The sequence below is a fragment of the Setaria viridis genome, chromosome 3, assembly GCF_005286985.2.
Source record: "Setaria viridis chromosome 3, Setaria_viridis_v4.0, whole genome shotgun sequence".
NCBI lineage: Eukaryota > Viridiplantae > Streptophyta > Magnoliopsida > Poales > Poaceae > Setaria > Setaria viridis.
Window position 1 is genome coordinate 906,733 of NC_048265.2, and position 12,897 is coordinate 919,629.

Consider the following 12,897-nt stretch of genomic DNA (forward strand, 5'->3'; position numbering starts at 1 on the left):
ACGACCTGGTCATGCATGGATGGTGGATGGCCCAGATCGATGCATGGTGCACCATCAGTTGCCAACAATGAAACGTGAAGGCAGGACCTTCCCCTAGACGACGACGACCAAGACCAACCCCGATTGGCGTTTGACCACGCATGGCATGACGACCGAGATCTCTGGAATGGAGTGTCCGGCCTTCAGACCAACCACGACGTGACGGGGCGACGCCGATCGATAGCCTGCTGCAGACGCGCATGTTTCTTTCACCAGGACGATAGAACGAGACAAAAAGTGGAGTACAATTTACTTTCACCGTGCCTATCCACGAAGGTAAAACGCAGCTTAACCGATAGTATACGTTGCATCCTCCAGTCACGTCAGTCGATCAGGTGAAATGAAGCTTGACGGAGCCGCGAATTCGGCGGCGCCAGGAAAGAACACTCCGGCCGACGGATTGTCCGTAACCGCCGCCGTTGTCGCCGGCAGACATGCGCATACGGCATACTACTACGCCACCATTTTAGAGTAGTAGTAGCGCACCGGCCTACTAGAATAGTAGGACTTGCGTGTCGATTCTGCGGCGAGGCATCGCCGCCTGGCGCCATTAGTTAAGAGCAGCCGGGCACGGCCTTGCCGGACGCCACAGGGACACCCGGAGATGCGGCCCTGCGATGCAGGAACACAGCCGAGGACTCGAGCCCGTTAAAAAACACGGGGGGCAGCGCGAGATCTTCACTCGGCGACGACGACGACGACCGGCGCCGCCGCCGACCACGTCTCGGTCCCCCGACAACCGGACCGGACGCACGGAATCGTGTCGCGTTCCAAGTGAAGCACCGGCCTGCAGCGAGAGTACACGGCAGGCAGGATGCCTGACTCACCGGGTGATGAGGTGAGCACGATTCAGTCGCGGCATAAACAAAAGCTCACCTGCTCGCCGGGACCAGGACCACCGCCGGGCAGCTCCACCCCGCAGCTTCGTGCTTCCGTACGGACACGCATGATTTCCATTCCGTGCAGATCGAGATTACCACAAGATTATCTTGACTGCCGGGTAGTTAACAGGCAAACGATGACAGCAAACAGAGTTTAGTTCTGAATGTATGCACAGAAAAATCCATTCCCAGCCGGCAATGTAGGTTTTCTGTTCCTGACAGAATCGCAGACGAGAGATTCACACGGCAACACATCACAGTACTATCACACACACTCTGGTCAAAGGGCCCGTGGAGCGGAACGCGCTCAGGGGCGTGGGACGAGCACATGTACAAGCAGTCCATCAGTCAAGCACCACTCCTAGTCTGAACGAACGAGGAGACCACGGATCAGTCACATGCGGGTCATGCCGATGCCGCCGACGATGGGCGGCGGCACGTCGGCGATGGCGCGTGATCTGGCGTAGAAGAGGTAGTGGAGCTCGGTGAAGAGCGCCGTGAGGAAGGTGAAGGCGGCGCCGGCGGCGAAGACGCCCTTGCGTAGCATCGCGCAGGCAGGCGGGCTGTCGCTGGGCCTCGGGATGTACTTGGTGTGGTATGCGTTCCGGACCGATCCCGCCAGCAAGCACAACTCCGCGATCACGAATGTGAGCCTGCATCAATCCACTCTCACCACTTCAGAGAAACCAAAAAACATGCAAGTTCAATAAAGCCAGTGTAAACTAAACTTTCTATATTCTAAAACAGGCCACACTACTACGCAACTCTGCCCTGTTCAGCACCAGAGTAAATGGTAGAAAGATGTCATCTATTGTAAAATACAAGGAACAAGCAAGTATAAAAACTGGTATAAATTTGTACAATACGTACAGTGCTTGTCTAGTATCTCGAATCCTCAAGTGCTTGCATGATAATGATTTGCGTAGAAAGGTAACGAGCCACAAACATCAGAAAAGGGTGGTGTGAGTCTCTTAGCATGCTTGTAACAAAGCAACACTGAACTGACGCCGAATTTCGGGTTGTGTTCTTTTTTTATTATTAAAGCTCTAAATCACCAAATTTCATAGCATATTAACGTGACCTATAAATCACCGTACTTATGGGACCATCTCTAAAACTTATAGGCCAAGTTGACCATTGCATTATAATTATAAGCTGGGGTCAATATCTTATCTACATAACTATCGTTTCGTATAATTCTTACTAACTTTCTAGAAGGTTTTTTTGTACTTTGCTTATGTTATTTACTTATTGTGATAGTTTTACTTCATGTAAACAAAGAAACTATATAGATAGTTTGTACATGAACAAACTGTTTTTATATCCAATATTTTTCTAGAGTTCTAATTTAGAAAATAAATTCTTCTAAAAACATCTAGTATAACTTCAGAAATCATCGCATCCAAACACCTCTCAGCTTTCCAAAACTAAAATATTTTACAAAACCATAGTTAAAATACTTTGTATCTAGCCTGACTATGTGCCGGCCAAGGGCCTGCCACCTCTCTGACTTCTTCTGTACGGCCTAAAAGGGCACAAACTGGGCTACTGGTCGTCCCATGATCCCATGAGCTTCATTCAGTCCCCCATTCTTGCTTAAAAATATATTCCAGCTTCCAAACAGATGTTCTCAGTGGCTGATGTATGAATACCTAAACCATCATATCATTTTGCTCCATTTCTTGCTAAGAATTGGGCAGGGACAGGGCAACCAATCAGTGCATGCCATGAGACCGACTTGCAAACCAGCAGCCAGATCAGGGCAAGGTATACAATATACAGCCAACCTAGACATACACATGTACTCCCTAGTATTAATCTACATTTAGATTGCAAGGTCGAAGCTCACACAAAGTCAATGGGCCAAACTGTGCAGCGAACTGAGCGCATTAGCTGGCCACCAGCCAGCACCGGGTATACGACTGCAAAAATCCACAAATTCCAGGGGCGTAATTGCACAGCGAACATGGTGACAAGTGAGAGCGAGAGACAGACAAAACATGCCGAGGTTTCCCTGGTGAAAATTGATGATTCACCAGGTACGGTTGAGGGGCAGAAAGAAAGTTACAGTTGGTTACCAGCAGACGACGAAGCAGATGCCGGACCATGCCCGCCAGCGTCCCGGCGAGAGGGCGCGGCCGCAGCAGAAGCAGCGGGTGGCGACCATGGCGACCGCCTGGCCGGCGAGCAGCAGCAGCAGCGCGCTGACGCCGTACACCGTGGACGCGTCGGAGCTGTAGACGCAGAAGGCCCTCCCGTACGTGTCCACGCTGACATAGGTCACCTGCACGCAGTTGTTCAGCAGCGAGGAGATGAGCAGATCAGTACAATACTTCCCCTCCATGGCTCCCCAATCATCCCAAAGATGGCAGAGATATCGAGCAGAGACGAATCAGAAGAAGGAAGGGAATAATCAACAAGCTGTGCTCACGTACGTAGCTCCGCCGGCGCTCGGCGCCGATGGCGAGGACGAAGGCGAGGACGTCCAAGACGAAGACCACGGCGATGATGATGATGGACGCCATGAGGAATTCTCTGGACGGACGGACGGAGGGGACTGAATGATGCAGCTGCTAGCAGCCTAGCACGGGGTTCGCTTCGCTTTCCTCTCCGTCGCGCGTCGGCACAAAAAAACTAAAGAGAGGGATGGATGGATTAGGCCGAGCGAGGGGCGATGATAGCTAGCAGAAAGGCTTAGCTTAGCTTAGCGAGGTGTGGTGTGGTGAGGCGATGCGGCACTAGCGCGCTGCTCTGACGTTGACGCGTTAGCGGAGCGGGTGCCTCTCGACTGGTTGACGGGCGGTCCCAGCCCGGATTCTTGCATGATGGATTGGAACATCAGCTTAGTTATTGCTTCCATGTTATTGCGCTGCAGCTAGCTCTTAGCTTTAGTAAATTTCCTCCAATTCCTTCTGGGCGAAGAATTTGCTTGCCAAAGCAGAAAGAGTGGCAGATGCTTTCCGCTTCGTGCGGTGGCGAAGTGGTGATCCTTTTCTTTCCTTGCCCCGGCCTGCTGCTAGTGCTAGCTTTGCCATGGCGAGGCAGCGACCAGCGCAGCCACGTACTCCACCCTGACACGAACGATACGTGTCAACCAAAGATCGATGGAGGCTCCGATCCTCCACTCCTCCTTGCGTACATAATGCGTCGATTAGCGAGTGTTTGCTTGCAACGCGTGCAACGTGCACTCGATTGAGCACCCGACGAAAGGGACACGAGAACATCGTGACAGCTGATCGCCTGATCGAGACCAGACTGTGCGCGCACGTACCTTTTTCTCATCTCGTCTTAGTTCTTACGCCGACCAGCTGGGTTTTCAACATTGGAGAGTGTAAACCGTTTCGAGTACTGCGCTACTTAAAAAAAAAAAGCACCCGCATGCACCTTGTCTTATAGCTTTGACCCATAAAATTCAGCCATTGAATTGGAGGAGTATTCACTCTTTCTTTTTGGAATGATGATTGAGTATTCACTTAGGAAACAGTGAGTTTGCTGGTTTTCTCCTCCTCCTCTGTCATTTTTGGGTTTTTTTTAGAGACGTTTTCCATATGTTGTTCTAGGTGGTATATGCAGGAAAGTGGGGCAGCTATTTATTCACGGGCCAAAAAAGCCCAACCGTTCAAGGATCAACAAGTGGGCCGGCCCAACCGAAAGCGAGACAAAAAGCCCAAACGTGCTCGTAGGAGGAGGAGAGAGCAAGCAGAGGATCAACACGTCGCCGTTTCCTTGTTCGATCCCGTCGATTTCAGGCGCCTGCTCGTCTCTTCCCCACTCCATTGCTCGTGTTCTGGCGCTTCCCCCGCGAGCCCGCTCCTCGATTCGATTGAGGTCGCGTGAGCGCGCGCTTTGGAGCTCCGTGACTGCTGGGATCCGGCCCGATTGAGGTCGAAACAGACAAACAGTCGGTAAGCGCGCTGGTCTCTGATTGCTTCCGCTGGGTAATCGTGTATGGATTGGGGAGACGTGGTTGCCTAGTTGGTTCGCCCGCCATATAATGTAGCGGGGGGGCTTGGGATTTCTGCGCGCTCGGATCCAAGCTGTCAATTGCGCAACTGGGAGTGGTTTCTCGAGCTATAAGGACATCGTGGTTAGCCGCGAATCTGCGATTTGTGCTAAATTAGGTTTCTGCCCGGGATGCACATGCACTCCAGCACATTTGCCGCAGTTTGTTTACTTCGAATGTTTTAGCTTATGGTTTGGGAGTTCTGATGCTGACTAGGTGTGTATTTCACACTCATTTGATTTTGCCACCGCTTTCCATTGTCCAACACTCCAATAGCTTTCAGTTCTGGAGCACATAGCAGGGATGCTCCTATGTTTGATCTGAACGAGGACTATGGATCGTGTTTTATTTGAATCACAACTCTACTGCTTACCTCTTGCCACCCATCAAATTTTCTTATTCATTCATCAACTATGGTAGGGTTTTTGTTTCGTGCTGTTTCCTCGAGGCTAACATGATTGATATGAACCCAGACTCTGAAGATACATGTAGCAGGAGGGGCAACAACAGAGATAGTAGGTCTGTGCATAAGAGATGGTAAGCTGACAGTTTTCACTTGCTAAATTAGCATGATGGGTTCCAGTTTTTTTCAGAACCCCAGGAACTATTCATTTGAATGCTATTCTGAAGATTGCTAATTACTCACTAACTACTCTTTAGTTTGTTCCCATGTTAGATAACAGGTCTGATCTTGAGAAGCCCTCTATAAATCCTGGGATGTGGCAATGCTCCATTTGCACGCATGAAAATGATACAAGTAATTTATCCTGTGAGCTATGCGGTGTACTTCGTGATGTGTCACTGTATTTCAATAATATCAGTGAAGCTGAAGCTGGAGGTATCTAATTTTGTTACATTATATTCTACTACTTCGATGCAGTATAATTACTTCTGTTTAGTATGTTAATTTAGTTATGTTCCCTCCTGAAATCAAGCTAAACGCAGAAACAAGTATTCTGGAGTGTCCGTATTGGCAAGATCTCTTTTTGCACCATCTAGTACGAAGCCAGAGGCTATTATTTTCTCTGATGGCTCCCAAGACAATAGAAATGCAACAGGGAATAAGCAAGCTACCATGGATGCTCTGCACAAGACATACATGCCCAGCAAAAAGCGCCACATTAACATAGGTACGCTACATCGCTACACTTAGCATTCAGCAGTCATACTTTGTGCAAGTTAGTTTTTTAGTGAAATATGTAATTCAAATTTTTGTTGCTGTAAGTGTACTATCATTTATCTTGTCTAAGTCACTTATTTGCATAACATATATTTTATAGTAACTGTACATCTTCACTGTAGGCACTAATGGACTCTTTTTTTTTAATAACTGCACTTATGGACCATGTTGAGCTGAGCCATAATGATAAGTAACTCTGTCAACCAACTTACAGATTTATGTTTGAGCTACAAGCTTAAGCCTGAACTCTTTGCATCTCCAGAAGTGGAAACCTGCAATTGGTGTCTGGCTAGTTGGTCTTAGAATTTTATTATGAAGGTTTACAGTTAGATTCTCATATGCTACTCTGCTATACAGAAATTTGTGGATTGAGAAGTTAGTGAGTACTAATTAGCAATGGAATTTGCTTTATCTAGGCCTACCTTGAGTTCCTCTCCTTTGTAAGTTGGACGAATCTATTTGGGTCGACTTGTTTGTTGTTCCTAGGGGGCATATATTGTAGTTCTATAGTGTGTGTTCAGACACGGTTCATTTTTCTTACTGTCTGCTTGATATTTGTTTCGTTTGCTGATTTGTTTCCAGAGTAAAATTACCTGGAACATGACTGCATTTTGTTGATATTGACAGTGCCTTTCAAGTTTGACACGCCATCTCCTGATGACATGGTCACTACGGGCTTAAAATCATCAAGAAATTTTAGAAAAGGTACTTGTTGCACTGCTCTTCCCCTCCATTTGACAGGTGGATAGCATACTAGTTAAAATGCATGTAGCATTTAAATTGGTGCGGATCCTTTATTTTTCATTGTTTGTGAGGTTGTATTTTCCTGGTTAATCTGGATTTGATTAATTTACATGTTTATGTGCTGAAGAACGAGTCTAGTCAAACAGAATGCATATTGGTGTCAATATGATTATGAACCATGGACTGGCCCATGCCATAGATATCCCTTGGCTCTCTGTTTTCTTGCCCCCTTGAGACATTGCTATAAACGGTGCTATAAATGTTTTTTAAATTGAAGATTCTTTCCAGAAAAAAACTTGTGTTATGTATACCTTGCTATAGTTGTATGTTGACTTAAATTTGTACCAGTTGACACAGAGGTTTTAATTAAAGATTCAGTTGATGTCGCTGGAGAGAAGACGATGGATAGTGGTATTCTTGTAACTGAAAAGGATACAAGTATGGACCCAAGTGCATCAGCAGAGTTGGATGAACTTGGCGGAACTAGTAGCAGTGTTCCTTCCAGTAGTCAAAATATAACTCTTGTTTTGGACCATGAGCTACAGCATTTAAGTTTGGAGAGCAAGCCGAAGAGCAGTAAACCCAAGATTAAGAAACCGGCTTCTATTTCACAGTATAAGCCAGAACCATGGATGCTCCAGAGTGAAGATCAAGAAATGCGTAGACAGCTAAATCTTGCCATTGTAAGCAACAATTGCATATTTGCTTTTCAATCGTTTATATACTGATATTTCATTTGTTCTGCTCTAAGTCTGTTGGAAATGTGATGCTAGGTTGGTCATGTCGATTCTGGGAAATCAACTTTGTGTGGTCGATTACTGCATGCTCTTGGATTGATTTCAAAAAAGCAGATGCATAAATATGAGAAAGAAGCTAAAGAAAAGGTCAGTTCTGTTATTCAGATTACTAGCGCATCTCAGCCTGCACTAAGCTGCTTATATTTTTAGAATGCTTCTTCTGTCAGGGGAAAGGATCATTTGCATATGCTTGGGCCATGGATGACAGCACTGATGAGAGGGAGCGTGGAATTACAATGACTGTGGCTGTAAAATACTTTGACACTGAGAAATACCATGTAGTTTTGCTCGACTCCCCTGGTCATAAAGACTTTGTTCCTAATATGATATCTGGTGCTACACAAGCTGATGCAGCCGTCCTAGTTGTTGATGCGTCTATAGGCTCATTTGAAGCAGGCATGGGTGTTAATGGGATTGGTCAAACAAAGGAGCACTCGCAACTTATTAGGAGCTTTGGAGTTGAGAACTTGATTGTTGCTGTTAATAAGATGGATCAGGTGGAATATTCAAAGGACCGGTTTAATTTTGTTAAATCGCAACTTGGTATCTTTCTTCGATCATGTGGGTTCAAAGACTCTTCAGTCACCTGGGTTCCTCTGAGTGCAATGGCAAACGAAAACTTAGTGACTGCTGCTTCAGATTCTCGTCTTTTGTCATGGTAAGATATTGCTAATGTTGGGCCTCTTTACGCATCACTTGTTTTCGTGGACTTTGTAGTTGATTATCAATTAATTTGATGCCCATTGTCAGGTACAATGGAAATTGTATGCTGAAATCCATTGACTCGCTACCTCCTCCTCATCATGATGTTTCAAGGCCACTACGCCTTCCCATCTGTGATGTTATTGCATCTATCACACTGGGGCAGGTGGCAGTTTGCGGTAAAGTCGAGGCTGGAGGAATCCGAACTGGTTCTAAGGTACTATTCTGATGTTCTGCTTGGCAAAGTATGAGCTTATTTTTAAACTTGTAAATTGTTATTGTAATGCTTGCTACCACTTTCTGTGCAAAAGATTGTACATCATGTTACAGTTATCCACTTCATTCCTTTCCTGTCCGATTACCTGCTAAACAGCTATGATATCTGCAATTTCCTTGCTTTGTTTACAACCTGCTCAAGTTGTTATTTTGATCCTTAATATTCTGTCGCCAGGTTCTTGTCATGCCTTCCGGAGATTTAGCTACAGTTAAAACCATCGAGCGGGATTCCTCTCGTTGCAGCTCAGCAAGAGCTGGGGACAACATTGCTGTTGGTTTGCAAGGGATCGACACCAGTCACCTTGTGTCAGGTGGAGTTATTTGCCATCCAGATTTCCCCGTGCGCGTCGCTTCTCGCTTGGAGCTGAAAATCTTGGTTCTAGAAATCACTACACCAATACTGGTCGGCCTTCAGGTTAGTGGAACAGCACCACAGAGTGGATAACATATCAAGCTTAACTTTAATCTGATCATCATCTGACACGGTTTCGATCAAAATATTCTAGTTCGAGCTGCACATACATCATGCGAGGGTGTCTGCGAGCCTGGTTAAAATACCGTCATTGCTGGACCAGAAGACCGGCAAGGCCTCAAAGAAAATGCCACGTCTGCTCACTGCGAAGCAGGCTGCTATAGTTGAAGTAAGCTTCGCGTCACATGTAGTCGAACGTTGTTGCTAGTCAAAGGAAAGCTTTTGATTTTGTAATGTTCAATTTTGCTGTTTGTGTTTCAGGTGAAGCTGGACAAGGAAGTGTGCGTGGAAGAATTCTCGACTCTGAAGGCGCTTGGGCGGGTGTTCCTGCGGTCTCGAGGCAACACCGTTGCGGTGGGCGTTGTGACTCGAATTCTGGATCAGGCTTAGATCCCTCGACTAACCAGACATGTCATTTACACGGTGTATATCCATCTCATGTTACCAGTTGCTAGTCAATAGATCTGTGTACGCGCGGCTGTACTAACCGTAGCCGATGGCACTAACCTAAAAGTCAGAAGATTTATGACTTTCAGATTCTTCAGTTGTCTCGAATGACGCTGGGCAATGGTTGTCAGCCCAGAGCCCACCCGTTTTCTCAGGGTTTCTACACGCAGTCAACTTGTTTAGCCGGCAGCAGCTCCCATGGCTTTGCCGTACCATGGCCGTATGGTATGGTATGGCGGCCATGTGACTACGATAATCGATAAGGCTTTGGCGTCGAACTCCACGCGGCCGCCTGCCTGCCTCCTCGTACGCGGTTGCTCCCGTTGGCCGTTGCGCGCTGCCCGTACCGCGTCGCCTGCGCTCGGCGTTCGTGCCCTCACCCGCCCCGCTCCCCCCCCATAAATTGTCGCGGAGAATTTAAGAACGTCACGCGCGGGGGAGCCAGGTGAGGCGCCCCGCGCCGGATGGATCCTTGGTGACCTGGTCTGTCTCATGGATGGCCACCACCATCGCCGCCGGGACCGGGATGGGACCGCGCCCCCGCGGCGGTTGCCGGCTTCGCCTTTCGGCGGTCGGCGCCCCTGCCTGTCCTGTGCCCTCCGAGCCCGGACGCTCCCGTGCGCGCGTCCTCTGCCTCCCCGGCACCCGTTCCCCTCGGTGTAAAAACCGCCAAATCAGGCGCCGGCTCTGTCCCGTACAAAAGCAAAGCTAGCGGTAGGTGTGGGTGTGCCGCGCAGGAGGATCGCCTCGCCGGTCAAAGGCGTCGGGAACAGAACAGAATCCTCTTCGCCGCTCGTGCGACCGCACCGTGGCGAGGCGACCGGTGGCGCGTCGGTTTCAGGGAATCCGATGCGCCGCGAGAGCCCCGGGGGTGCCGTCGCCGGGCTCTGCTGGAGTGCTGGTTGCTTCTTGTACTAGCGCCCCCGCCCCCCCGGTCGTTCGCTTGTTGCCATCCGGCGTCGCTGCTATCCTGCAACTGCTCCTCACTGCTGCTCGTTTTCAAAGGACGCACCGACACGCGCGCGTGCTCCATCGGTGAACACACACTACGCCCAAGTACCACGGACTGCGAGCGACCGGACCTGGCTTCTTGCCTTGGCTCCACGCCCAACACGGCGCACAACACTGTGACGTACTCCTTCCCAACGACCAGGGCTGCCTTCTTCTATCGTCTGGTGCAGAGGTACGGTAGTCGGTAGGGCATTGTGCTCAACTTCTGATAGCATGCATGTGTGCAATCGTGAGTTGCGATTTCTGCCGGATTAGCGGCTACCCTGGCCAGCGCAGCGATTTGTGTTTGGGATATACCATCCATCACATGGGCGATTGGGAGCGGGCCCGGGCGTCGCCGCCGGACAGGGCTGACACGCATGTGGCGGCTGCGTGCATTATGCAGCAGCTCCACCTGTTAAAGGATAGATGATGGCATGAAGGCATCATTCATGGATCCGGATGGGCCCCTCTCGCCCCACCCTGCAAATCCAATGCAATGTTCCTCCCTTCTCCGGAGACGACGATGCCTCATCCTCCTCTGCTGATATTTTACTTGCAACTGCTGCAGCTGGTTGCGTTTAGCAAGCTGCTGCTGCTCATGTTCTGAATTCTCTACTCCGACGCCCGGTTGCCTTTCCTTTTCGAGCTCGAGAGTCGTGACCGAAGATTGTGGCTCGCTGCTGCAGCTCCGGCGGCAGGGTATCTCCGTGTGTTCGTTGAGGTCGTTGTACTTGCTGGTCGTCGGACCTGCCTTTTTCTGAAGCGAACGCGAAGCTCTTCTCGAAAGCAGGAATGCTGCGTACGCGTAAGTATGTTGGACGGAGACGCTTTTGTCCCTGTACTGTTATGTCAGGCACGCAGTCGGTGTGACAGCGTCTAGGCCACCAGACATCCACATCGAGCATTCAAGCTCACATATGACACATCAAATTGAATAGAGACCCGTGCACCTTTACAAGCACGTTGCTCACTTGCTCTAGCTAAAAATCTTAGCAAGGCAACGCTATACATCTCTCGGCCTGAATAGTTTTGACGCGAAAGCAAATGTGCATCTACTAACTAGGTGAATACTCCTTCCGTTCCAAATTATAGGTCGTTTTAATTTTTCTAGATTCGTAAATATTATTATGCACCTAGACATACACTATATCTAGATGCATAATAGTATCTCTGAACTAAAAAAGCTAAAAAAAACTGCAATTTGGAATAGAGGGAGTAGTGATAAACTCTCGGATTAATTCAGACGTTGACGATTTGCAACCTCACAACTGTGTGCTACTGCTGCATCAAATGCAGCGTGAGGTAAACAAGTACATGATCTGCCGAGATTCCACCTGTAGCCTACACCCATTCTGGCTAAGCAATGTTGTGGGCACAGTGTGGCATGGCATGTGTGGATTCGGCGCGCGGCAGAACAGGGGGGAGGATTGGACCCGGCCGGAACGGAGTGGGTGTCGACTTGGAGTTGAGGGGCAACCAACCGGATGAAACGAGGCTGGGCTCCCGGATGGATGGACCCATCTCAACGCACCATCTCTCCTCCTTGCTCCTACAACACAGCAGTAGTGGTCCGACCATGATCCGTGTATACGAACGCACCCGTCGTCTACGCGGTCTTCTCTTCCACACGGCTAGCCAGTTCCACCTTCCCTTCGTCGCTCATTTCCCCCCTTCTTAAAAAGACAGCAAGGAATGAGCTGCTGAACAATGCATTACTCTGGCAGCATATGCTTCTTTAGTCCCTGCCACGTTTTGCTGGTCCGAAGGGGATTATGGAAATTGGCTACAATTTGGTATATAATATAAACAGGAAGCTAGTGTTATGAGATACTCCCTCTGCCCGTTCTATAATATAAGGCATCCAAGCATTCAAAATTTATCCTCAAATACAAGACATTGTAGACATATTTGAATGATTGCCATTTAATTCCTTCTATAATTAAAAAGGTGGCTGATTGGTTGATTATTACTTTAAGTCTTAAAAGTTCCTTACTATCTGCAACTACTATTAACTCAGAAGTATATACATCTTTTACTAATCTTACTAATATGTTCTAAAATCTCTAGGATACCTTGTATTTCAGGACAGAGGGAGTAAGAGTCATCGGAACTTCCAAACATTTCATCCACGGCTCTCCTGCTTTCTTCTACCTCTTTTGATTTTCTTTCTTCATCGATGGTGTGGGAGTAGTGCCAATATGACCTGCCAGCTACAAATCCTGCTGAATCCGCAATCTTAATCTTGAAATCCCCAAAGTCCTACCAAATTTGCTGAAGATGGTGGAGATGAGAGAGAGAAAATTTAGTTGTGGGAATAGGAAGAATGGCGTAGCATACTATAATATAGCAAATCCCTTGAAAAA

At 48.2% G+C, this 12,897-nt stretch overlaps 2 protein-coding genes across 5 annotated transcripts; one reads left to right on the top strand and one right to left on the bottom strand.

The window, feature by feature from the left end:
• Positions 1–1,058: 1,058 nt before the first annotated feature.
• Positions 1,059–3,738, bottom strand: LOC117847080 (uncharacterized). Its single transcript, XM_034728242.2, has 3 exons — positions 3,356–3,738; positions 2,999–3,204; positions 1,059–1,573 (listed from the first exon to the last, which is right to left on the bottom strand). Exons 1-3 carry the CDS (start codon positions 3,443–3,445, stop codon positions 1,315–1,317), a joined length of 555 nt encoding a protein of 184 aa, XP_034584133.1. The 5' UTR covers positions 3,446–3,738; the 3' UTR covers positions 1,059–1,314.
• Positions 3,739–4,602: 864 nt separating this feature from the next.
• On the top strand, positions 4,603–9,629 carry LOC117847265 (uncharacterized). Of its 4 annotated transcripts, none has more exons than XM_034728442.2 (12): positions 4,603–4,825; positions 5,397–5,460; positions 5,584–5,761; positions 5,859–6,053; positions 6,731–6,808; positions 7,205–7,530; positions 7,621–7,731; positions 7,812–8,302; positions 8,395–8,563; positions 8,798–9,037; positions 9,129–9,263; positions 9,356–9,629. In XM_034728442.2, the coding sequence occupies exons 2-12, from the start codon at positions 5,458–5,460 to the stop codon at positions 9,482–9,484; spliced, it is 2,055 nt and encodes a 684-aa protein (XP_034584333.1). In that variant the 5' UTR covers positions 4,603–4,825; positions 5,397–5,457; the 3' UTR covers positions 9,485–9,629. The 4 variants fall into 4 exon arrangements, with proteins under 4 accessions (XP_034584333.1, XP_034584332.1, XP_034584335.1 ...); XM_034728441.2 differs by having other exon boundaries at positions 4,604–4,825; positions 7,196–7,530; XM_034728444.2 differs by having other exon boundaries at positions 4,604–4,825; positions 5,600–5,761; positions 7,196–7,530.
• Positions 9,630–12,897: the final 3,268 nt, after the last annotated feature.